At 32.2% G+C, this 24,491-nt stretch overlaps 3 protein-coding genes and 1 non-coding gene across 4 annotated transcripts in view; 3 read left to right on the top strand and 1 right to left on the bottom strand.

The window, feature by feature from the left end:
• LOC140449022 (atrial natriuretic peptide receptor 1) overlaps nt 1–24,491 on the top strand; it is a 270,323-nt gene that overhangs the window by 60,859 nt on the left and 184,973 nt on the right. The window lies entirely within an intron of this gene.
• Nucleotides 13,147–17,535, top strand: LOC140448236 (uncharacterized). The gene is made up of 5 exons (XM_072541341.1): nt 13,147–13,372; nt 13,432–13,725; nt 15,416–15,679; nt 16,340–17,419; nt 17,476–17,535. The coding sequence occupies exons 1-5, from the start codon at nt 13,316–13,318 to the stop codon at nt 17,533–17,535; spliced, it is 1,755 nt and encodes a 584-aa protein (XP_072397442.1). The 5' UTR covers nt 13,147–13,315.
• On the top strand, nt 17,489–18,540 carry LOC140448497 (uncharacterized). Its single transcript, XM_072541581.1, has 3 exons — nt 17,489–17,955; nt 18,011–18,240; nt 18,292–18,540. Exons 1-3 carry the CDS (start codon nt 17,681–17,683, stop codon nt 18,510–18,512), a joined length of 726 nt encoding a protein of 241 aa, XP_072397682.1. The 5' UTR covers nt 17,489–17,680; the 3' UTR covers nt 18,513–18,540.
• Nucleotides 20,923–20,994, bottom strand: TRNAC-GCA (transfer RNA cysteine (anticodon GCA)). Its single transcript has one exon. It is a non-coding gene; the product is annotated as a tRNA-Cys (tRNA).

The raw sequence follows: 24,491 nt of genomic DNA, 5'->3' as shown, positions 1-24,491 counted from the left end.
TATAAAAATAAAAATATACAAAATTTTGAACACCTAGTATTAACATTAGCAAATTTTTTTATGCTTAAGTAAAAATAGAGTTTAGTACACGCTGAAAAAGAATTTTTGTATTTTCAGCATAAATATTAACCACAATATTAATTTTTGAAGTTGCATGTGAATATGAAAAATTTTTCAAAAATTTAAATATCTCAAAAACGGCTATTTTTTCGAGAATGGTATCCCAATAAAAATCGATCCAGAATTTTACGTAGATTCTAAAAAAAATAATAAAAAGCACAGTTTCTATTTAAAATAAGAAACTTAATGGCGACTTCCGATACAACCGGAAGTGCTAGAAGAATGCAAATATTAATGAAGAATGCTTTACATAACCCATTATTCCAAGTTTGCAGAAACCAGTGACTACCAGAACTTTGAAAACTTTTAACCAACATGTTGCGTGAATGACCCTGTATATTTCATACTCAATGTTTATCAATTTACGTTATGATATTCAATTATTATAAAACATAATACAAAGTTATTTTATTAAAAAAATCCCTAATGTCGTATTATCAAATTAAGAAAACCGTACATTTTTATTTTGTTAACCGCTGACTACCTGAGGCAAATCTGAACAGACACTTTTATTACTTATGCGACAGGCTAAAATGATCCTACTATAAGAACCATTATCCATTACATATCTTCGTGATAATTCCCCGTTTTTTTGATAAAAAAATTAGTGCACTATCGTCTAAAAAGCCACTCTCACTACCTATATGGGCGACAGTCAGTTGTTGCCCTTTACTGGTTGGTCCCTATAACCCTGTTGATATACCGTCCACAAATGCTTGACGATAACTCGTTACAGAAGTATCTTGCCAGACCTTAGGTGCTCAGCATTCACACACGTTTCGTCCAGATAATAAATTTTTTTGTGGGCAGAACAAACCTCTCTAATAGAGCGAAGATATCTTCACCGCCATGAAAGTAAATCTTCTCTTTCTGTTAAGATAGATTTACGGAATCGTTTGGCATATATAAATTTTAATTCTTCTAATGGATTCCAGTGTTGACGTTTGATTCTCAAAAAAAAGAAAGAGTGTCTAGTAGTGCGTATAAAATTTTTCTGGTACTCGTCCAATTCAATTTTTTTTCTACCACGACAATGTACTTTTGGAGCTTGCACAATCTTAGTCAGCTTCGTACACAATCTTCATATACAATATGTTTAATTGTCGATACGGATACTTCCGTTAAAAATGAACACTGAGCTACAGCTTCCACTGTACGAAATGTATTTTTTAAATTTTCATAAACTTCTACAGACAATCTGATTTTTTCTACCGACATAAACTTCCATTTTCTTTGTAGATTACTTGGACCGGCTACGGCATCCATCGTAATGCTATAAAAAAAATAAACATCAATCATATTATTTCGCTATTTGTCTATTGTTTACTTACCTCAAAAACTATTTTAACCCTTTAACGGCAGAATTTTTTTTGCAAAAAAAAGTAAACGAAACATCAGAGTTATTGGTCAAAGCACTTTATTAAACATATTACTACAAGTATTTTTCTCAAAATATATGCACTTTTTTGAAAAAATGCCGTTACGTTTTGGTAACGGTACCGGCTATGGTATAAAAAAAATTATTGAACAAGGAAAGTATAACTCTGGGCTCTGAAACATAAGGTTACACTCTAAACATGATCCTTCATCACATTTGACATACATGGTGCGAATACTTGAACTACAACCTTCTCCGGCACATCGACGCCTCTTATTATTGGGAATGTTTTTCCAAAAATTTTCTGTTCTGTCATATCTTCAGTTATCTGAAGCACCTTTTAAAGCCATGTCATATTTTATTAGATAGGCTTGAGCAATCTCTCGTCTGAATTCTAGTTGGATAAGTTGTATTTGATGTTTGCACTTCATGGATATACACCAATCATTGAGTATAGCATCATCTAGTAGCCAAGTAAAAATTGACCACCACCACTTTTTTCTAGAAATTGAAATTCTGTATCTGCATATCTGCTGGTCCATGAAGTCAGTGCCTTCCATAAAACATATATTCAGATATATTCAGAAATAAGAAAAGTTTGTGGTCTTCTTCTTCTTATGCCGTCCCCATTAACGGAGGTTGGCGACCACATTTTTAAAAGCTTCTCTGTCTTTTGCAACGTGGAATAACTCGTTTACAGTCATGTTTGTCCAGTCTCGAATATTTCGCAGCCATGACTTCCTCTTTCTACCTATTCCCTTTTTGCCATCGACTCTACCCTGCATGATCACCTGCAGAAGACTATATTTATCATTTCTCAGTATGTGTCCAAGGTATGCAGTCTTGCGTACTTTTATTGTTCAAAGTTTGTAGTACTTGAAAAATTTTTTTTCGGTTCGAGAATAGCGTTTAACTTAAGTTAACTGGATTGACGCCATGACATGTAGATGCTATTGTCACTATGTTATTATCCATTCACTTTCGTTTACCAAATTCCCATCAGTAAACATGAGCACGTGTTGATATTCACCGTTTCATTCGTCAAGAGGCTATTAAATATAATTTATTACCTTAAGCGAGACAGATTCTCATGTTACAGATCCCAACTTGACATCATTTTAAATTCAAATTGTATCGTGTTGATTTTTACGTTAATATATTGTGTTATATTTATGTTATAGTTATTGTTAAGTTATTTACTGGTCGTGTTATTTTTTAGAGTTTAGTTTAATTGTGATATAATGTTTAAATTTCAAGAAATTCTTACACTAACAGTTTCAAAAGTAAATATTTTTAAAAATCATATGATACATAGGTCGTACATCAGTACGACCCTGTTTGGCTTACACGTGGTTCTATTGACGATTGGGAATTTGTTAAATGAATACGGTTTAGTATTATTCCATCTTCTTTGTAGATGACAAACATCACGTCTCCTTTTTTGGGTCTCGAAATCATGTTTGCTTAGGTAACTCGTAACTTGTAGGAAGTCTATTTTTCCTTACAGTTTCCGTACCTTCATAACGCCTTTGTTTCAGGGAAAATAGCAAATTAAAGCTTGTGGGAAGATTATCGAAGTAAAATGTGAACGGGAGCTTTTTTACATCATCCGAAAAGTTCTCTATCATGCAAAGTAATGAAGCAGCACATTTTCCAAGATCCGGTTTAGTGCAGAAAAGTCTCCATAAATAGTTCAATTATTTCTCTATCAACAAACATCTCGAATATATTTAAGTAGTCCATATTACTATATTTGCTATAATCTGGTTTAGGAAAATCTCTGCTCACACTTTCAAAGTCACCTTTAGTCCAGGATATTTTTTCTGCCCAAGGCGGATGATATTTGAAACTGTCTCTGATTCAGGTACGTCGATAAAAGCTCTGACAGCACGAGGAGAGACTAATTCAGCTGCTGATGTCAACTGTAAACTGCATAAATTATCCAGAAATCCGCCACCATCTTCATCAGTAGAATCCTCGTTGGTCAGGACGTTAGTATCAGGTGACTCGATGAATATTTCGTGAACGTGCAAGTTTTCTTTATAACCCATTTACAGTGCTTCCTCCAGCGTAAACCCATGACTGAAAGTATCAAATGTAATTTCTACAACAAAACAGAATATTAGTCATCATATATTTTACAGTTATTTTTAGGCCAGGACTTTTATCGTAACAGTATATACTAGACAATATTATCAACACACAAACAAGACTCCTAGATTTTCTGATCGCATATATACCTTATATGTAACACGCAAGACGTTTATACACATACAATATTTTTTGTCTCCCTGGACCAGCTAGTGTTACCATAGAGTAACACCAATATTTTTAATGATATGACAAAACTTGAAATACTTTCATAACAAAATTTGGTCTAGAACTAAATAATAAGTATCTATTACTTAATACCCTTTTGTAAGTATTTTTCATAACAATTTAAAAACCAAGTTTTTGTAAATACTTAGTTTAGACGTAAGTCCATGTTCGAGATGTGCTTGTAACGGTTATCACAATTTTTAAAATTTAAATAAAACTGTCAAACATATTGCACGTTGACGATGTAACTAACAACGAGTTCTTTTAGTTACTAAAAGCGTGTTCACAAATAACCAACGCATTCCGATCGAATCAAAAGCCGTGTTGCCACTTCTAAAATAGGGTTGTCTACCGTTACTATATGGTAACGCTAGCCATTGAAGGGTTAAAGTTAATAAATTGATATAATAAAGTCTATTTAATACATATAAAACAAGGTAACATTCACAAGAAACGGAACACACCTCGCCTAAGCCGATATCGACGCTTAATGATGAAGAAATCGAACTAAAACTATTTCTCTCATTCCCACTCTTTCCAAGGACATAAATATATAGACCAGGCGAATAGTTTATAAGTTTACCAACGTTTTAAAGTATTCAACGAACTTGTTTAACTATTGCTCGTAAATCGCACCTTTATGCAAATGGTATATTGTTATGGGGGCAAATTTTATGGAACAATCCTTTTTAACTTATACACATTTGGGAAACGTACTCAATAAAAATGACCCCGGTAAGTGACATGTAACATTATTGCCGTCAGCTCTCAGTACAATTTGTAGACGAGTCACCTTCAATTGAAAATTGTTGTAGTATAACTACCATTATATTAAATTTTCTTTACGTTGAGTTTTAATCCATGCGGATTACAGGTCTGCTTATTTGTTCACTAAGTTTTGACTGTTTAATTTCACTGAAATTAAACAATACTAAGGTATTGTCGGCATATTTAACGTTGTTCATGATTCCGCCATTAACTACAATGCCTTCTGCTGCCTCCATTAAGACTTCTTTTAAATATAAGTTGAAGAGTAGAAGTGAGAGAATACGAGCTTCGCTCACCCATCTTTTTATATTTTTTTAAGTCATAGTTCTTTTTCTTATTCTTGTCAGTTGATGTTAATAAAGAGTTGTAATATTCATATGTGTTTATCGTCCAATCCAGCTGTTTTCTCTATTTTTAGCATTTTGTTATGTTGGACCTTGTTAAAAGCCTTTTCAAAATCGTTTGGACAGATGTAAATATTTTGATTTAAATATCTGTATCTCTGCTAGTACTGTGCAAATTCTATTATGTATTACTCTCACCAATATCTTTAAACGTGATTGATCAGATTTATTGTTCAGTAATCACTGCATGCCCTTGAAGGTGTTTCTTTAATATTGTGACAAAAGTCGACGTAAGATAATCATTTGGTAATATCTCTGTGTCATAAATTAGGTCAGTGTGGTCCAAACTTTTAGTCTTTGCGGGCCGTATTAAATTTGAAATTATTATGAAGGGCCAGAGAACTCCACTCGTTCAAAAAAAGTTTATTTTAAAAAATAATATACAAACGAAATATTATTTACAAGTATTTTATTATGGTTTACAATTTACATGTTATGTTAAAAATTTAACATAAAATAAAAAATTAATGGGATATTTGAGGCAAGGGTTTATCCTCTACTAACTTTTGCACATCTATATCTATGCTAGTCGTAGTGAGTCTAATACACGTTTCCAGAGAATCGTTTTCGATGCGATTACGTGTTTTAGATTTAATACGCTTTAAAGCAGAAAATGTACTTTCACATATATACGTACTACCAAACATTGAATATAGTTTCAACGCAAAGTTACGAAGTTTAGGAAAACGATCCTTGGAGACTAACTTCCAAAAGATACTAATGTCTTAATTTTTCTTTGTTTGAAAAAACCAATCGGACTCTAGTTCTCATAGCTCTAATTGGTATTCTGCTGATTACTTCTGGGTGTTTACTCTCATTGGATTGTTAAAAAGTTCAAGATCGGATTTTAGTGCATCAAATTCCGAAAACCTTTCATCGAATTCTCTTTTTATTTCTTTAAGAACTTTCGCAAACCACAAGAAATCGACCATGGTTTCTTCTTGATTTACTTCGAAAGACGCAGAAAAATGTGTGAGGTCGTTTATTTTCATGCCGTTCTAGAAAAGATCAAGGTTTTTGTGAAATGTCTCAATTTGACCAACCAAATGTGATACTGTCTTATTTTTCCCCTGGAGTTGTAGGTTTAATGTGTTCAAGTGAGAGGTAATGTCTATTAGAAATGCCAGTTCATGAAGAAATGATTTGTTCTTAAGCTTTATTATAAATACGTCCGTGTTAATAACAATTTCCGTTTCAAAAAACAGTAAGATATCTTTTCTTAAAGAAAAAAAAAAATTCTAAGGCATTTACCTGCACTCAACCAGCGTATCTCTAAATGTAGGGGGACGTCCTTATATTTAGTATTTAATTCCTCCAAGAAAGAGATGAATTTTCGGTGTCGCTGTGCTCTGTTTCCTCCTCTTAAGCTGTTTACTATCTGCACTACAGTTTTCATAGTATCGTTGATTTTAATTATCTTTCCGCAGAGAGCCCCTTGATGGATGATGCAATGAAACATAATACAGTTAACACCATTTTCCCGCAAAAGTCCAGCCAATCCCGTTATGCGTCCACTCATTGCTTTTGCTCCGTCGGTGCAAACGCAAGAGCACTTTTGAAAACCGCCTATACACACTTGACGCCTTTCACAGCGTCACTTACTGCTTCAAATATATTTATACCTTTGGTCCCGTCTTTCATGTGGTGCAGTTTTAGAAGTTCATCAGTTACACAAAAATCTTCACTGATGCATCTAACAAAAATTAATAGCTGATTTTTGTCAGTAATATCAACAGATTAGTCCAGAAACACATGGGAAACTAAAACACATTCAAAATTTTTGGCCATCTTTTCATCTCCAAAGGATCGCGCTATTTTAACGGCACACAGCTTGGTCATTTCTCCATCTCTAAATGCTTTTTTACTGTTGACAAGCTCTAAACATACTTCATATGATGCTGCTAAGCCTGATGATTGAACAACTGTCTTTAAGTTCTTTTACAAGAGTATTGCGAGCTTCACCTTGATGTTCGTCGTATTTTGTTTTGTGCTGGGTTTCATAATGCCTACTAATATTGTATTCTTTTGATACCGCGAGTACTTGACAACAAATAATGCACTGAGGTTTGCCTTTTAATTCGATGAAGAAATATTGATTTTCCCATTTTCCTTGAAACGTACGATTCTCTTCGAAAGTTTTGCGTTTGTTGGCACTACCCATTCTGAATTTAACATTCAATTTATTCGACACTGTTAATTCAACATGACACGTGCAGCTGACTGAAGCTAACTGCCCGCTTATCGGGAGTGGGTGTTCAAGGTTAACTACTTTCTTAAGATTACGGAAAGTTAGACAGGGTTAGAACAGGTAAAAGTTATCAATGAAAAGACCACACTGAATTAGGTTAGAGATCACACAGAGCTTTAATTTCGTTTACTAGAATAAAATCACTTTATTTATGACACCTATATTACAAATTTTTACTCGTAAACAATATCCCTATTCTTCTTCTTCTTCTTCAGTGCCTTATCCGGTCCGGATGTTGGCGATCATCAAGGCTATCATGGTTTTGTTGACTGCTCTGCGAAACAGCTCCGCTGAGGTCATCTCAAACCATTGTCGGAGATTTTTCAACCACGAGATACGACGGCGTCCCGGTCCACTTCTGCCAAATACTTTACCCTGCATAACAAGTTGAAGAATTCGAAATTTTTCTTCGTTCCGCATCACGTGGCCGAGGTACTCAAGCTTGCGTTGTTTAATTAAATTAAGCACTTCTTTTTCTTTTGTCATGCGCTGTAGGACCTCAACGTTGGTGACATGGTCCACATAAGATATTTTTAGTATCCTTCTGTATATCCACATCTCGAAGACTTCGATTCGTTTTTCAGTGGCTTGCGTCAGTGTCCAGGCTTCAACTCCATATAGTAACACTGGAAGAACAGAGCACCTCACTATTCGCATCTTGGTTCCCAAACTGAGATCACTGCAGCACAGCAAGGATCTCAACTTAATAAATGTAGACCGTGCCATTTCAATTCTGGATCTAATCTCTTGAGCGTAGTTCCATTGTACGTTGAGGGTAGTTCCGAGGTAAGTGAATCTGTCGACTCTCTGGATCTCTTCGCTACCTGCCATTAGTGCCCCGGGATCTAAATTTGTACGGCTGACAACCATGAATTTAGTTTTCTTAATATTAAGGTTCAGACCGTATGATACGCTCACAGTTCGCACTCGGTCTAGTAAGGCCTGCAGATCGTTTAGGCTGGTTGCTAGTAACACAGTGTCATCGGCGTAGCGGATATTATTGATGTATTCACCGTTCACTCGGATTCCCATGTCTAGGTTTGTGAGGGCTTCATTAAAAATCTCCTCAGAGTATATATTGAAAAGATATCCCTATTAAACTTAGTCAATTATAATTGGTTAATTAACTTGTCTGTGTCCAGAGGATCGGCTAAAATACAAACCAGAGAAGGCAACGGGAAACCACTCTGGTATATATTTCCCAAGAAAACTACAATGACAGCACAAACAGAAATGGCCCCTAGTCCCCGGCAGATCTTAGATGATCAAGGGGTGCGAAGAATCCCCGGGAGGAATAGCCTAAATATTTTAAATACAAACTTTAAGATTGCAACATGGAACGTTAGAAGTCTGTTCGAAACAGGAAAACTAGCAAATGCATGCCACGAAATGAAACGTTTAGGGTTGCAGATATTGGGTTTGAAAGAAGTTAGATGGCCAGGTTCAGGTAAAGTTAAAACCATGAACAAAACTTTCTATTACTCGGGTAATAATGATCCGGTTCATCGTAACGGGGTTGGAGTAATTTTAGAAGACAAATATAACAATGCCGTCACAAACTTTGTGCCATTTTCGGACCGATGTCTTCTTATTCAACTATCCGAAAAGCCAGTAAATATTAACGTCATTCAAACTTATGCCCCTACGGCCGATAAACCCATAGAAGAGCTAGAAGCGTGGTATGCTGACGTAGAAAAACTTATAAAGATAACCAAAAAACGAGACCTAACATTTATCTTAGGTGACTTTAATGCTAAGTTAGGTAGAGGAAAAGTTTCTGGATTGATCGGAGACTTCGGACTTGGAGCAAGGAACGACAGGGGAGAGAGAATGACCGAATTCTGCCAACAACATAACATGGTAGCGACAAATACATGGTTTAAATTACACCCTCGCAGATTGTACACTTGGACTTCACCACAACACAATGAAAACAGAGTAATCCGTAACCAAATAGATTACATATTGGTCAACAAAAGATATCACAATGCAATCATCAGTGCAAAAACATATCCTGGAACTGACATCAATTCCGATCATAATCCTGTTGTTGCAAAAGATCGCGCAAGATGGAAACTAATAAAGAAACAAAAACCTCAACACCAACTATTAGACATCCAATTATTGAAAAACGACACCATACATCAGACAGCAAATAAAGAATTAAACAAAAATTTAGGAAATATCGACCACAATAGAATTAGCGAGTACGATGACATAAACGTTCTGTGGAAAACTATTAAAGAACAAATGAACAAATAACGGAAAAACATCTAAAAGTAACACCTAGAAATAACAGACAGGAATAAATGACAGAAGAGATTTTACAATTAATGAACAAACGAAAAGAATCTAAAGGAAAAAATGACAAGGACGGAGAATACAAAAGACTAAATAGAATAATTCGAAAAAAAATAACCGAAGCAAAAGAGAAACGGCTGGAAACAAAATGCGTGGAAATAGAAGAACTACAACAAAGGCACGATTTTTTTAATTTACATAAAAAGGTAAAAGAGTTTACATCGACTACCAAGAGAACGACTTTTCACACCATGCTGAACACGGATGGCAAACTGCTAGAATCAACGGAAGATAAACTGAAAGAATGGGAAAACTATATTAAAATTCTTTTTCACGACATACGAGAAGAACCAAGATTAGAAAAAAAACAACAACGAAGGGCCAACAATTCTGAAATCTGAAATCATAAATGCAATTAATCATCTTAAAACAAATAAAAGCCTAGGTCCAGACGGAATATACCCAGAAACGTTAAAATTAATCAGCGAAGAAAATATCGAAATATTTGTCCTTTTATTCAATCGCATTTATGATACAGGTAAAATACCCCAAGATTGGCTGGAGTCAATATTCATCCCACTACCAAAAAGCCAAACCCAAAACACTGCAAAGAGTTCCGTCTGATAGGCCTTATGAGTCATGCAGTAAAAGTCCTACTAAAAATCGTACATAATCGTATCTATAGAAAGTGCGAAACAATCATCGGAGACGATCAGTTTGGATTCAGAGCCGGCATGGGAACGAGAGCAGCCCTGTTCAGTTTACTAGTTCTCGACCAAAAATGCTACGACCAACAGAAAGATATATTTATATGCTTTATAGACTTCGAAAAAGCATTTGATAGAGTAAGACACGACCTACTATTAGAACGTTTGCAAGAAGTCAGTTTAGATGGAAAAGACATCAAATTCTTAAAAAACTTGTACTGGAACCAAAACGCCAGAGTTAGGATCGAAGGTTCCACATCCGCAGAAGTAGAAATTAGGAGGGGAGTTAGACAGGGATGTGTTTTGTCGCCTCTGCTGTTTAATCTTTACTCCGAGTTTCTATTTAAAGAAGCATTGGAGGATTCCAAGGATGGAGTCAATGTGAATGGCGTAAATATCAACAGTATCAGATACGCCAATGATACAGTGTTAATTGCGGATTGCGACTTAGGTCTACAACGACTCATCGACAAGACCAACTCGACCTGTGAGCAATTTGATATTAAAATAAACATTAAAAAAACCAAAGTGATGTCAATAGATTTAAGTACCTGGGATGTTGGATCGATAGCAGCCTAAATCCTGATCTAGAAATAAGATCGAGAATAGAACAGGCCAGAAAATCTTTCGAAAAAAATAAAAAAACTGCTTTGTGATTCTCGAATAAAACTCGAAATTCGACTACGTTTATCAAAATACTACGTCTGGTCGACTCTTCTATATGCAGTTGAAACGTGGACCCTTAAAACATCAACCGTAAATAAATTGAAGGCCTTTGAAATGTGGATATACCGGAGAATACTCAAAATTTCATGGACATCGCATACCTCAAACGAAGAAGTGCTGCATAGAATAGGCAAGGAAAGAGAACTTTTTAACACAGTAAAAGTTAGAAAAACATCATACCTAGGCCACATACTGAGAAACAATAAGTACCAATATGCCCAACTTATAGTGAAAGGAAAAATCGAGGGAAAGAGAGGCCTAGGAATGAAAAGACTATAGTGGCTCAGAAACATCCGACAATGGACAGGGCTAAATTTGGAACAGCTAATAAGAACAGCTGAAGATAGAGAAGAGTTTAAAATTGTAGTAGACAACCTCCATTGAGGAGAGGGCACTTTAAGAAGAAGAAGAATTAACTTGTGTTTGAAATAAAATGCTATTTTGTTACTTTTTGAAACGGTTTAAAAATTATCACAGTGAAAATACTTCAAAAACTAAAATTTTTTAATCATTTACTTAAAAAATTTGACTAATATTTTTCGTTATCTTTCACTTATAAATAATATATATACATTTATATATATATATATATATATATATATATATATATATATATATATATATATATATATATATATATATACGGCTATTCCAGATGATACCCACCCCGGTATATTATACAGATTAGTGGTGGCCCGGCATCGCAACGTAAGAAGGGAGGTATTTTTCGCATATACTAAATAATATAACATACATATTAAAGGAATCCTCAAATATATGATGGATTTTTCGAATCCCGTCTATATACTAATCGTTGTGCTCTTATGCTTGTTCGCAGCCCGGCGATGTTGCCAATTATTAAATAGGGTTATTATTGTTATTTGCTTAGTAAGACATTTTTTGTTGAACACATTGATCTTTACTTTCGACAACTTTTAAATAAATGTGTAGTGTGTAGTTTTAAGTTAGTCAAGTGTTTTAAAAATGAAACGTTCTCGTTTCTTATTAGAATTGGCGGCTCGAGATCAAACGGGTAAGTAATCTTATTTACATTTTATGTATAGAAATTTACGCTCCAAAACGTCCAAATTAAATAATAAAAGTCCGAGTACATTATTATTCATATTGTCAGTATTTAACGTTTTTGCATGGGACCTTTGGTATGATTTAAACTTTTATTACAGGGCGTCGTCGAAAAGTAACTAAAATTAAGGTGTGGATTTTTAATATTATATTTTAAAATATTTCAATTTGGACATTGAAGAGATTATCTTACAATTAATTAAGAATTAGTTAGTTATTCTCACCTCTACGTATCCAAAATTTGTTTTCAATTACTACTAATTTAAAAAAGTTGGTGTCAACCGTTACAATTTGTAATATTATATATATTATTCTGTTCTTATATTGTTTACACATGCCCACAAGTGCCTCTAATTATTAACTCTCTTTCCAGACTCGATATTTGGCATATTTTCTGAAGATAAGTGTTCCAACCAATTTCATATATTTTTCCTATTTTGTTTTTTATCGGTGCCACTGCTAAATGCACCTGTCTCTTCATTCCTGTTCTTTCCATTTTAGTGTTGCAAATACCCACCATAACATCTTCATTTCTACAACAATAAATATTCTTTTGCATATGATTCATTTCCATATATCCTCTTTGGTTTTACTCATTACAGTTTTTTATTTATTTTACAGAAAGTCTGCCGTCAGTTAGTACTTTGTCAGCTTTTCTCTACTTCACTCACATCACTCTAATTTTCGTTGATACACCGCACTTATTTTCCTCTTGAATACCGATCACAGGCAGCTAAACTTTTCCCTTTCCTCTAATTTCTTATTTTGTAGCTTTTCCCGAATTACCTGACTTTATATTATATGTATTCTCTGTACATTCTATTTAACGTAAGTCCTTTTCTTCTATGGCCCTTCATTATTTTTCCAATAAGTCATCTATCTTCTTCACTTTTTGATATTTAAAAAATACCAACAACTGTTACGTCATTAATGCCATTTTTGTAACAACTAATAATATCTCTTAATATTTCCACCGTTAATAAACAACCTTCTTTTATATTAAAGGATATGTGAGTGAAGGAATTGAAGTAATTCGAAATGATTCAGTATGGAAAAATAATGATCAAGACTCATTAGTATTAGCTTCCGAAAGTGAACTTTACGAAGACTCCGGTTCAGAATATATTCCACCAGAATCAGAGGATTACAAATTTCCAAAAAGGCCTAATATACTTAAAGTATTATGATAATAAATTCTTGTATTTAAATACTCACATAAGATTTGTTTTAGTATAATGTTGAACGGAGTGTATCGCCAGGAATGAGACCAAATCAATCCAAAATTAATGTGATTGAAAACGTTTTATTAACTACTGTAGTAAGAGTAAAATTTAAAAAGTTGTATGTACATTCTTTCTCAAGTGTAAATGCTTCTAGGATAACAAGTGCCTACCATCAGAAACAAAAGTTCTAAATTACTTGAAAAGTATGAGAGGATCAGAAGTTACAGAATCGGAAATTTTAAGTAGAGAAGTAAACATTCTTAATAAACTAGATTCAAACCTTATTCAAAATCTAGAAAACTGTGCTGAGACAACCGAAACTCTTTTTTTGGGTGAAGATATAGAATTTGAAACGAAAAGTGAAAAATCTAAAAATATTTCTAAAATAGAATTAAATATCAACAATTCAGAAAATAAAGAAAACTTTGAGATGCCATTTTATGAGGACGTAAGTTCCTTTTTTCCCAAACTAAATTTTCTACAATATTTAGACTAATAAATTATGTTACATTAGTGTTTTTCGCTTTTTTCCTCATACAGTTTTGAAACTTTCATTTCGTTCTGTTCTGTGTACCACAAATATTTCTCGTTTTTGCGTCAACAATCCTACCTTTGTTCTTTGGTTTATTTGTTTGACCTTAAGTAATTAGCTGATCTCGTCGTCTTTTTACTATTATTTTGTCTCACTTTTTACTATTTATTAATATTATTCAAGCAAAATGAAATTACTCGAATCAGTGAAAATTAATACGTTTTGATGGTACAACAAAATCTCGATATGTTTTTCTAGAAGAGTAATTTTTGCTGACGGTAGAAGTTGGTGTTGCTAAAGGGTACTAGTTTTGTAATTAATAATTAAAGAGGCAAAATAATAATGGTTGTAGAAAAGGGAAGTTTTTTGTATTCTTATAGTCATATGTTTTATCAAATATCTTGCCTAGTACTTTTGATTGTTTTCTATCATCAATGCAGACCTTTAGAAGTGGAAACTACCCACAGTAGAAGAAACAAATGGCTTCATTATAACCATTATTTTACACCCTACTTAATTACGAATGGCACAATTCAGAGCTTTAAAAAGCATTTTAAGTCTTATCTCCTTGCGGATAGACACTTTCAGTAGAATTAGAATACTTTTAGTAGAATTAGGACACAAGATATGTAGGTAAGACAGCGCCATAGTTCTAACGGTTTATTTCTTATTTAAACAATTGAAAATGCAATGTATGATATGTATGTTAGCGACTCCTTTAGGGCTAAGTGGAAGAGCAAGCCATTGATTCCTATGCATCAAATAGTTTGAACTTCGCCTTTTGTTTCTATTGTAATATTTGTTTTTTTTCTTTGGAAATAATAAAGACATTTATTTTTAGTATTAAATATAATAAAAATATTACATAAGAGAAAAATTATGCTAACAAACAAGCACGTTAAAAATTTATAGACATATGTTAAACGGAAATACCTAAGAAGTGTATTTCAGATTGTCATTTGTCTATCAATGTTTAACATTTGTCTTTATTGGCATTTTTTCTTTGTTTGTAATATTTTATAAAAATTTTAAACTTTTCGCAATGTATTTTTGACTATGTGACTCACTCTTAAGTAGGATGTCTGATAAACGATATGATGAAATCATTTGTGTCTTCTTCCACTTCTAGATGACTGCCCTGATGATGATTGAAAACAATCGAATGTACTAGGCAAGATAATTCATATAAACATATAAACCTATAAGTTCAAAAATTTCTTTTTTCTGATAATAATAATTTTGATTAAGAACTTTCTTATCGCACGCTACTACTTTAAGTGATTATATTTTCTCCCCTAAAAATATTTCGTGATCTGTCACCTCGTCAACTAATCAAACAATAGATAATATGTATTTCCTCCTTTTTTTTATAACTTTTATACCGTTTTTAGATAATTATGGCCTATGTTTCTACATACAACCTTAGTTATGTTATACAAAAAATCCAGAAATTTCTCCTTGCAATTTGCACATATTTTTTCAACTTCCTGGTAATAAAAAATAACAATTAAAATTAGATTAAGTAGAAATGAGATTGCAAATATTTTAATATCTATTGTATAAGTGTAAAAATTTTCCTAGTTACTTCAATATTAAACAATTTTAGGAAGACCTTACTCCGCCAAAATCAGAAAATTTATGCCTATTGCAAAATGCAGATTTATCTGAAAGTCCAAGTGGACAAATGATTCTAGAAAAACTTGTTTCAAAGGATACTTATAATCCAGAAGAAATTGTTGACAAAGCCGGACCTTCTCTTTGGAACCATTCAACAGATAAAACAATTAAAAGTAAATGTTATGAACCAGAACATATTAATATCCAGAATCAAGAAAACAATGCAGTGCCTGGGACTTCATTTAATATAACCGTAATTTATTTTTATTACATACTTAATTTTCGACCAATAAATTAATTATAAAATATTTAAAATTCAGTCCAAAAATTTATTTTGCTGACCACAGTTATTCCAAAAAGAAAAATTTTTATCATTTATGTAATCCTAATAAAGTGTGTCAAATCTCTTGTTACCTCTACGTATTTATGTCATTTATTATCTATTATCAGTGCCGTAGTCCAGAACTATTTGTTTATTTCTATCACTGCCTCATTTATTTGGCAATAAACTGCATCATCCTGCAATGCCTCAGTCAATTTCACGCTAATTTTTGACACTTTGAATTACGAATTATCATATTTTTAACCAAACTAGTAAACATTTACCGTCAATCCAACAACAATTTTCCATCATTATCTTTCTCCCTTGCGTATGCTTCATTACCAAGCAAATACCTATGGATCCAAACTATTTTCTGATACTATAGATAAAAAGAAAGTAAAATAATTTGTCTTGTTAATATTTGTTAACTGAAAATATTAATATTGGTTCGCCCTTGCACAAACTTAAAAATTAGAAATAAGTCAGTAATAATTGTTAAAACTTAATAGTTGTTAGCTATTAAACGTACTTAATATAGTCATCTGACTACCTACAGCCAAACAGAATAACTTAACTCTAACCTATTTTCAGAATGACATTCATAATTACGAGTACAAGAGAAAGTCATCTGCCCGAGAAAGACCAACAATTTGTCCCATTTGTTTTGGTGATGTAATTACACATTTTACCAGACATTTGTTCAGACATCACTCTAATAATCAACAAGTGATTCAAATTAAAAATCTGCCACCGAGAAGCATAGAACGATTGTCGATGGTGTCTGCTTTGAGAAAACAAGGGTACTTTCATTTGAAAACTGAAAAAAATTTAACAAATCCTGTAAGAACTTCCAGTAACCCCGAAACGGAATATTTTGCATGCATATATTGCCTAGGGCATTACTCAAAAACGCTTTTATATAAACATGTAAAAGTTTGCAAACAAAAACCAATCGGTGAAACAAATCCTGGGAAAAGATGTTTAACTAAAAGCCAAGATTTTTTGGTGTCGATGATTTCTAAAAATCGAGATTTTTTGAAAGCAGCACGGCTAAAAGAAGAAGTATTTACCATTATGAGAGCAGATAATATAAGTTTAGTTGCAAAAAGCGACACACTTATTTGTTTATATGGTGAACACCTTTTGAACAAACACAAAAGACAACAAATCTCTACACACATATCTAATAAAATGAGGGAAATGGGAAGACTTTTAATAGCTCTTAAAACTATCGATAAATCAATTGTGGGACTTTTTAGTGCAATGAAACCAGAATGTTTCCAAAATCTTATAACTGCAACTAAGGAAATAAGTTCCTATGATCCTGTGGAGAAGTGCTACAAAGCTCCGTCATTAGCATTACATATGGGTACCAATTTAAAAATAATGTGTAATATTGCCCTAAAACTAGTAATTGAGAAGAAACAATTACCTAATATTACATGGGAAGATAGGAATAGAAAAAAAGAAGAAATAAAAGATCTTAGAAAATTAATTCAGGGTCATTGGTGTAGTGAAGTTTCAAGTATAGCTTTAAAGGTGTTAAATGAACGCCAATGGGAAAAACCTACAACTCTTCCATTAAGTGAAGACATACAAGCATTTCAAACTTACGTACATAGTTTGGCAAATGCTGCATATAATGAACTGTTAGATAACATCAACATTAACGTAAATTATAAGATATTAACAGAGTGCGTTTTAGCATTAACTGTTGCATTTAATAGAAAACGTATTGGCGATGTACAATATCTCAAAATATCCACTTACAACAGAATTCTCGATAATACAAATGAAAATGCTTTTCTTGAATCACTAACAACTGTTGAAAAAGTATTAAGTCAACGATTCAAAAGGGTAGTTACTGGAGGCAAGGGTTCTAAATGTATAGCAATTTTATTTTCTCCCCAAATACAAAAATTCATAAAATTAATGTTGAAAATTAGAGAGCAAGCAAATGTTGTACCCACTTCTAATCCATACATGTTTGCGAATCCTGGTTCGGCAAATAGATGGATGGCAGGATACCACGTAATTAGAAAATTAGCTGCAGCATGTGGTGCAAAACGCCCTACTCTCTTAACATCAACCAGATTTAGAAAACATATAGCGACAACTTTGCAGCTTATGACAATGGATGATAGCGAAATGGAACAAATTGCTACATTTATGGGGCATACTAAGAAAACTCACTCTGAATTTTACAGGTATTTTTATTTATATTTTCTATGTCATAAAATTTTCATAATTTTTTTAATACAGGCTACCACAAAATATATTTCAAACAGCCAAAGTTGCAAAGGTATTGATGTTACTGGAAAAAGGTAAAGGAAAAGAGTTTAAAGGAAAATCATTATCAGAACTTAAATTTGAAAACGATGTTTACATTAGTTCTGAATCAAATGACGAAGATGTTTCTAAAATTGGCTTGACAGATATTGCAGCAGAACCTTCAAAATTAGATGAAACTGACGATAAACAAGAGGAAAATGGTAAGTATTATTATATGCTTTAGTTGAATATTTTACTTCCCTTTCTTGCAGATGAATATCAGGAACCCTGTATTAAAAATGGTCGAATCCGATGGAGTGCGCAAGAAAAAAATATTGTAAAGCTTTACTTCAAACATCATATTGAGGAAAAAATAACCCCTAAAAAAGAAGAATGCGAGTCATTCATTTCAAAAAATAACAAGATTTTAAAAAATAAGGACTGGGTTCGAATAAAAACATTTGTTTATAACACTTTTAGATTGAACACATAATAATGTATGTTTACCGATAGTTTAGAGATTTGCGTTATTACTAATTTTTTCTTTTTTTATTAATAGAAAAATACTTTATTTGTAATTTTATAAGTTTTTGAAATTTAGTTTATAATAAAATATTTTAAAAAATATCCTGGCTCATTAATTACCACCTATCAATATTAGAATTCTAATGATAATGTATGATTTGGATCCACGTTGATTGTTGCCTCACAAATTGTAATATCAGTTGTAATTGCCAATTATACATAATAAAAATATTCTTATAGAAGTATAAAAAATGAGTTTTGTATAATTGTAATTTATTTAATTTTTATTTGTATAAAGAACACATTAAATAAAATTTAAATTTTTTTTTTTGATAATATAATAGCTCTATTCTTAACTAGACATACAATTTTAACGGCACATAAGTACCGTAATAATCTCAAATTTAAATAAACACAGATACAGAATTAATTATATTAAAAATGTTAAATTGTAACTATAGAAATTCACTGCTGTTGAACCAGCAATGCATTCTACCTGACAATTATTCCCTTTTTTAATAGTGAATGAGCTCCTCACAAGGACCAGCGAAACGTTACTTCTCAACTCTAGTTTAACACGATCAATACTTTTAAGCGGTTTATTATTTTGTGCAGAGATTGTTTTTAATATGAGTAACGAAGTAATTAAAGTCTGACAGCGTCTAAGTGGGGCATTAAATCAAGGTAAAGTGTTAAAGTTAAATTAAAGTGAGTGGGCCATACGGTCATAGGAAAAACGAAAAAACTGGTAGTAATAGTAGCTGTTGTTGTTGTTCTTATTAGAAATTCGCATTTATTAAAAATAATTATACCTGACCCACAGGGTAGGGTTTTCACCTCGCCAGAAATCCCTAAACGCCTAAACGCAATTGTTTTAAGTAATATTTGAAGTCGTCTGACGGGGTGAAAGCCCCACCCTGTGTGCCTGGCATAATTTTTTTATTAATTGTAAATGCCAAAAAACAACTCCGATTAATTTTTATCTAGTTTCCTATGGTCCTATGGCCCCCTTACTTAAGTTAACTTTAACATTTCACCCACTTAGATCATAATTTAATTACTTGATTACTTATACTATAGAAAAGCTATGTTCAGATTTTTAACTTGATTCACTTAACCCGCATTTTTGTCCTCGCCTCACGGGCTAGAAGTAACAGCTTACTGCCCAAGTATTACAGGTTTGTGCTTATAGAATACAATGTGTTTTTGAAAAATTCCAATTTTTTTTCTTACACATAACAAATATTGTGCCCAATATAATAATATGTTGGTATTTCATATAATTTTGCACAAATTAAATTATAAATACCATATTATAAAAGATAGGGGCAAAGTTTTGATCTACATAATTGCGTTTAAAAATTCTCACTGTTTATTTTATGACAGAAATAAATTACGAGTTCACGAAATTACATTTTCCCATTGTTGCCAAATGAGCGGGCTTCACTTAACAGGCCAAATACTTTGGCTCGCATCATTCGGAATTTATGTACACCTCTTATATATATATAAAACAGCAGTGCCGCCTTACAGTTTTATCGTGAACTAAATCTGTATAACTTGAGATGTGTATAAGCCCATGAGAAGCCCTCAAAAAATTTGAAATATCGATATATTTAAAAAAACTGAAGATGTAGTGTGACATGTCATAATGACGTATATTTAAGAGGGGTAGGGGAATCCACTGCTATCAATTATGAACTCATCAAGAGTACGGCTAAGCAGATATACACAGAAATCTTACGAAGCCCGACTTCGGGCTTCGTATGCACACTATGGGCTGCCTATATGCGGTGAAGTCTAGCGCAAATGGCTTCCTTATGGTGGTTTACACGTCTATATATATATATAAATATATATATATATACATATATATATATATATATATATATATATATATATATATATATATATATATATATATGTATATATATATATTTATATATATATATATATATATATATATATATATTATATAAATGTATATATATTATTTATAAGTGAAAGATAACGAAAAATATTAGTCAAATTTTTATATATATATATATATATATATATATATATATATATATATATATATATATATATATATATATATATATATATATATATATATATATATATATATATATATATATATATATATATATATATATATATATATATATATATATATATATATATATATATATATATATATATATATATATATATATATATATATATATATATATATATATATATATATATATATATATATATATATATATATGTATATATATATATATATATATATATATATATATATATATATATATATATATATATATATATATTTACATTTTAACTAAATTTTATTTCGTAAAAATAAAAAAAGTAGGGGACACCCGGGTTTGAACCGGGGACCTCTCGATCTGCAGTCGAATGCTCTACCACTGAGCTATATCCCCATTTATAAATTTTTGAAATTATATACAATAGTCAAAAAAGTTGAGTTATTATAACTAAAGGTGTACCATATTAAACACAAGAATAAATTTGTTAACATACTAAAATCCACTTCTCATTGATTAATTTATTATTTTCCTCTCTATCCTTTTCCTCTAAATGTTAATCTTTTCGCGTATTTATATATATATATATATATATATATATATATATATATATATATATATATATATATATATATATATAATATATTAATCTATTAATTAATTATATATATATATAATATATAATTATAATTATATATAATATAATTTATATTATTATATAATCTATTAATGTTGTTATATTCTTGTTGCTGACTTGTTCATTTAGTGTTGATAATCAGAGCATGCTATATTATGTTATGGGTTTGCTACAGATTCTTCATTAAGTAAGATGAGCGCTGATTTTTTGAATCGATCTTTTTGCTGTCTATTTGTTTCATTACTATTGATGTATATTTCCATTGTACTCTGTACCAATTGTCCCATGAATGTTTACATATCTGGGATTTGCCGAAGTTTCTGTTTTTGATATATACATATAACCACATAAAAATTGTTGCATTCACAAGGTATTTCGTATATGCAATTCTTTGATCTCTTCTGTGTGCTGTTTGGTTTGGTTTGACAGAAAATATCTCAGTCTGTTGGTTGTTTTGAATCTTGTATTTATTTCCTATCCTTTTTAATTTTTCTAATAAGTCCTTTGCATATCTTATTGTTGTCTTCAAATCCCTTCTTGTAAGCCATTCTGGATTGGTTATGGTATTATGTTGTTTCCTTTCTTCCATCTTCTAAAATTCCTTGTTTATAGAAGACAATGAATATTCATTTTTTATTCAAAACCTTTGTTAGCAGATGTTTTTCTTACTGAAATGCATTTTAATTGGAGCAGATATTTTGGACTCTTGTCATAAATTCTGTTAAAGATTAATTCTATTTATAAGATAATTAATTCTATTTTCTTAAAATAAAAGCACTGTGTGATCCCTCTAACAGAATTTATTCTATTATGCGGAATAAAAGCATTGTGTGATCTCTTTACGGTAGATTCAGCACAACCTTCTGACTACGTACTATTAGTGGCCGTCATAAAGATCGCTCTTTCATGCAAGAACAAGCCTGAAACTCAACAACAGATAGCACTGGACAAACTGAAAGACCCAATGATACAAGCAGAAATAAGCTATAAAATAAACGCACAAATTCAAATATTGACGACAAACATTGCCGAAGATCTAACACCAACATGGAATACGATTACAAGTGCTGTAACAGACATCATGAAAAACAACTTAGGGTACAAACAAAATAACAAGAGGCAAAAATGGATGACAGAAGAAATACTATTACTAATGGAAGAACGACGAAGACACAAGAATAACCAAGATGGCTGCAATATGTATGAAAACATTAACAGGTAAATAAAAGCAAAAACAAGAATAGCAATAAATGAATGGCTTAAGCAACAATGTATCAATCTAGAACATTTACAACGACAGCACGACGACCGTAATTTACATAAAAAGCTTAAGGAGACTGCTGGAATATAAAGAAAACGAAGACTAACTACCATAGTTAATCAGGATAACCAGATAGTGCTGGGTGAAAAGGAGAAAATTGATATATGGGAAAATTATATCCAGGAGCTCTTCCATGACGAAAGACCCATGAGGGAAGTTTATACAGACGACCAGCTGACTGGCCCTCCAATCACCAAAGAGGAGATAGAAAAGAAAATATTAAATTCAAAAAACAATAAGGCACCTGGACCAGATGAAATCCCGTCAGGAATACTCAAATTACTGGATGAAAGGGGAATTTCAGCACTACACAAAATATTTAACTTAATTTATGAAACTGGCTGCTATCCTCAACAGTGGTTACGCTCTACCTTTATTCCCCTGCCCAAGAAAGTCAATGCAAAAAGATGTGAGGATCACAGACTCATTAGCCTGATGAGTCACACTTTAAAGATATTCTTAAAAATACTACATCAAAGATTATACAAAAAATGTGAATGGGACATCAGTGACTCCCAGGTCGGGTTTAGGCAAGGTTTAAAAACACGAGAAGCAATAGTAGCAACACAGGAGCTGGTCCAAAATTGTTACGATCAGAAGAAGGATGTGTTCCTATGCTTTTTAGATTACCAAAAAGCGTTTGATCGTGTCCAACACCACAAGTTAATGCAGATCCTCAAGAAAGTTGATATAGACCAAAAAGACATAAGATGCATTGAAAACTTGTACTGGCATCAAACGGCACAGTTAAAAATAGACAATTCTATATCCAAACCCATACATATAAGAAGGGGCGTTCGACAGGGATGTGTGCTTTCCCCTCTTTTATTTAACATTTATTCGGAAGCCATATTTCAAGAGTCTTTGGAGGATGCAAAGATGGGAATCAAAGTGAATGGAGTATTGATCAACAACATACGATATGCTGATGATGGTGTCTTAATTTGTGACATAGTCGATCTTCAACAACTTGTCACTATAATCGGAGAATACAGTAAGCGAATGGGATTAGAGATTAATACCAAAAAAACCAAATTTATGATCATCTCCAGAAACTTGGATGCACTTGAAAACTCCACCATAACACTGAATACTAAGTCCATTGAAAGAGTGAGTAAATTTAAATACCTGGGATCGTGACTTTTTAAAGACTGGGCATCGAACAGGGGAGTAAAATGTCGCATTGAGCAAGCTCGACAAGCTTTCGTAAAATTCAAGAAGATACTGACTTGTTTAGAGTTCGATCTTCAGCTGAGACTAAGGTTTACTAAGTGCTACGTGTGGTCAGTGCTGCTATATGGCGTAGAGGGCTGGACACTCAAAACGAGGGATATAAACAGATTAGAAGCTTTCGAAATGTGGCTCTATCGCCGTATCCTAAAAATACCATGGACAGCGAAAATCACAAATATAGATGTCCTTAAAAGAATAAACCAAGAACGCAAACTTTTCGAAACCACCAAGAAAAGGAAAACGGCGTATCTAGATCACATCATGCAAAATGAAAAATACCAGTTCCTCCAACTTATAATCGAGGGTAAAATTGAAGGCAAGAGAGGAATGGGACGCAAGAAAATGTCCTGGCTCCGAAACATAAGGCAATGGACAGGGATTGACGACATTTAATCTCTGATACATATTGCAAAAAATAGAGAATTAATGGAAAATGTGATCGCTAACATCCATTAGTGGATTTGCATCTGAAGAAAAGATCTCTTTAACAGAATTTATGACACATTAAGTTGATGTTTTTAAAATAAAATAATGTTTTTGTTCCTTTAACGGTTTAAAAATATTTTATATTCACAGTGAAAACGCTTCAAAAATTAAAATTTTTGACCTATTTAGATGATGATTTGATTTGTTTGTCGTTGTCTTTCAATCATAATAAATGTTTGAACCGTGGACCTCTCGACCTGCAGTCGAATGTTCTGC

Source organism: Diabrotica undecimpunctata, chromosome 8, assembly GCF_040954645.1.
Source record: "Diabrotica undecimpunctata isolate CICGRU chromosome 8, icDiaUnde3, whole genome shotgun sequence".
Taxonomy (NCBI): Eukaryota; Metazoa; Arthropoda; class Insecta; order Coleoptera; family Chrysomelidae; genus Diabrotica; species Diabrotica undecimpunctata.
Note: the sequence above shows the minus strand (reverse complement) of the source record. Positions and strands in the feature narration are given on the sequence as shown.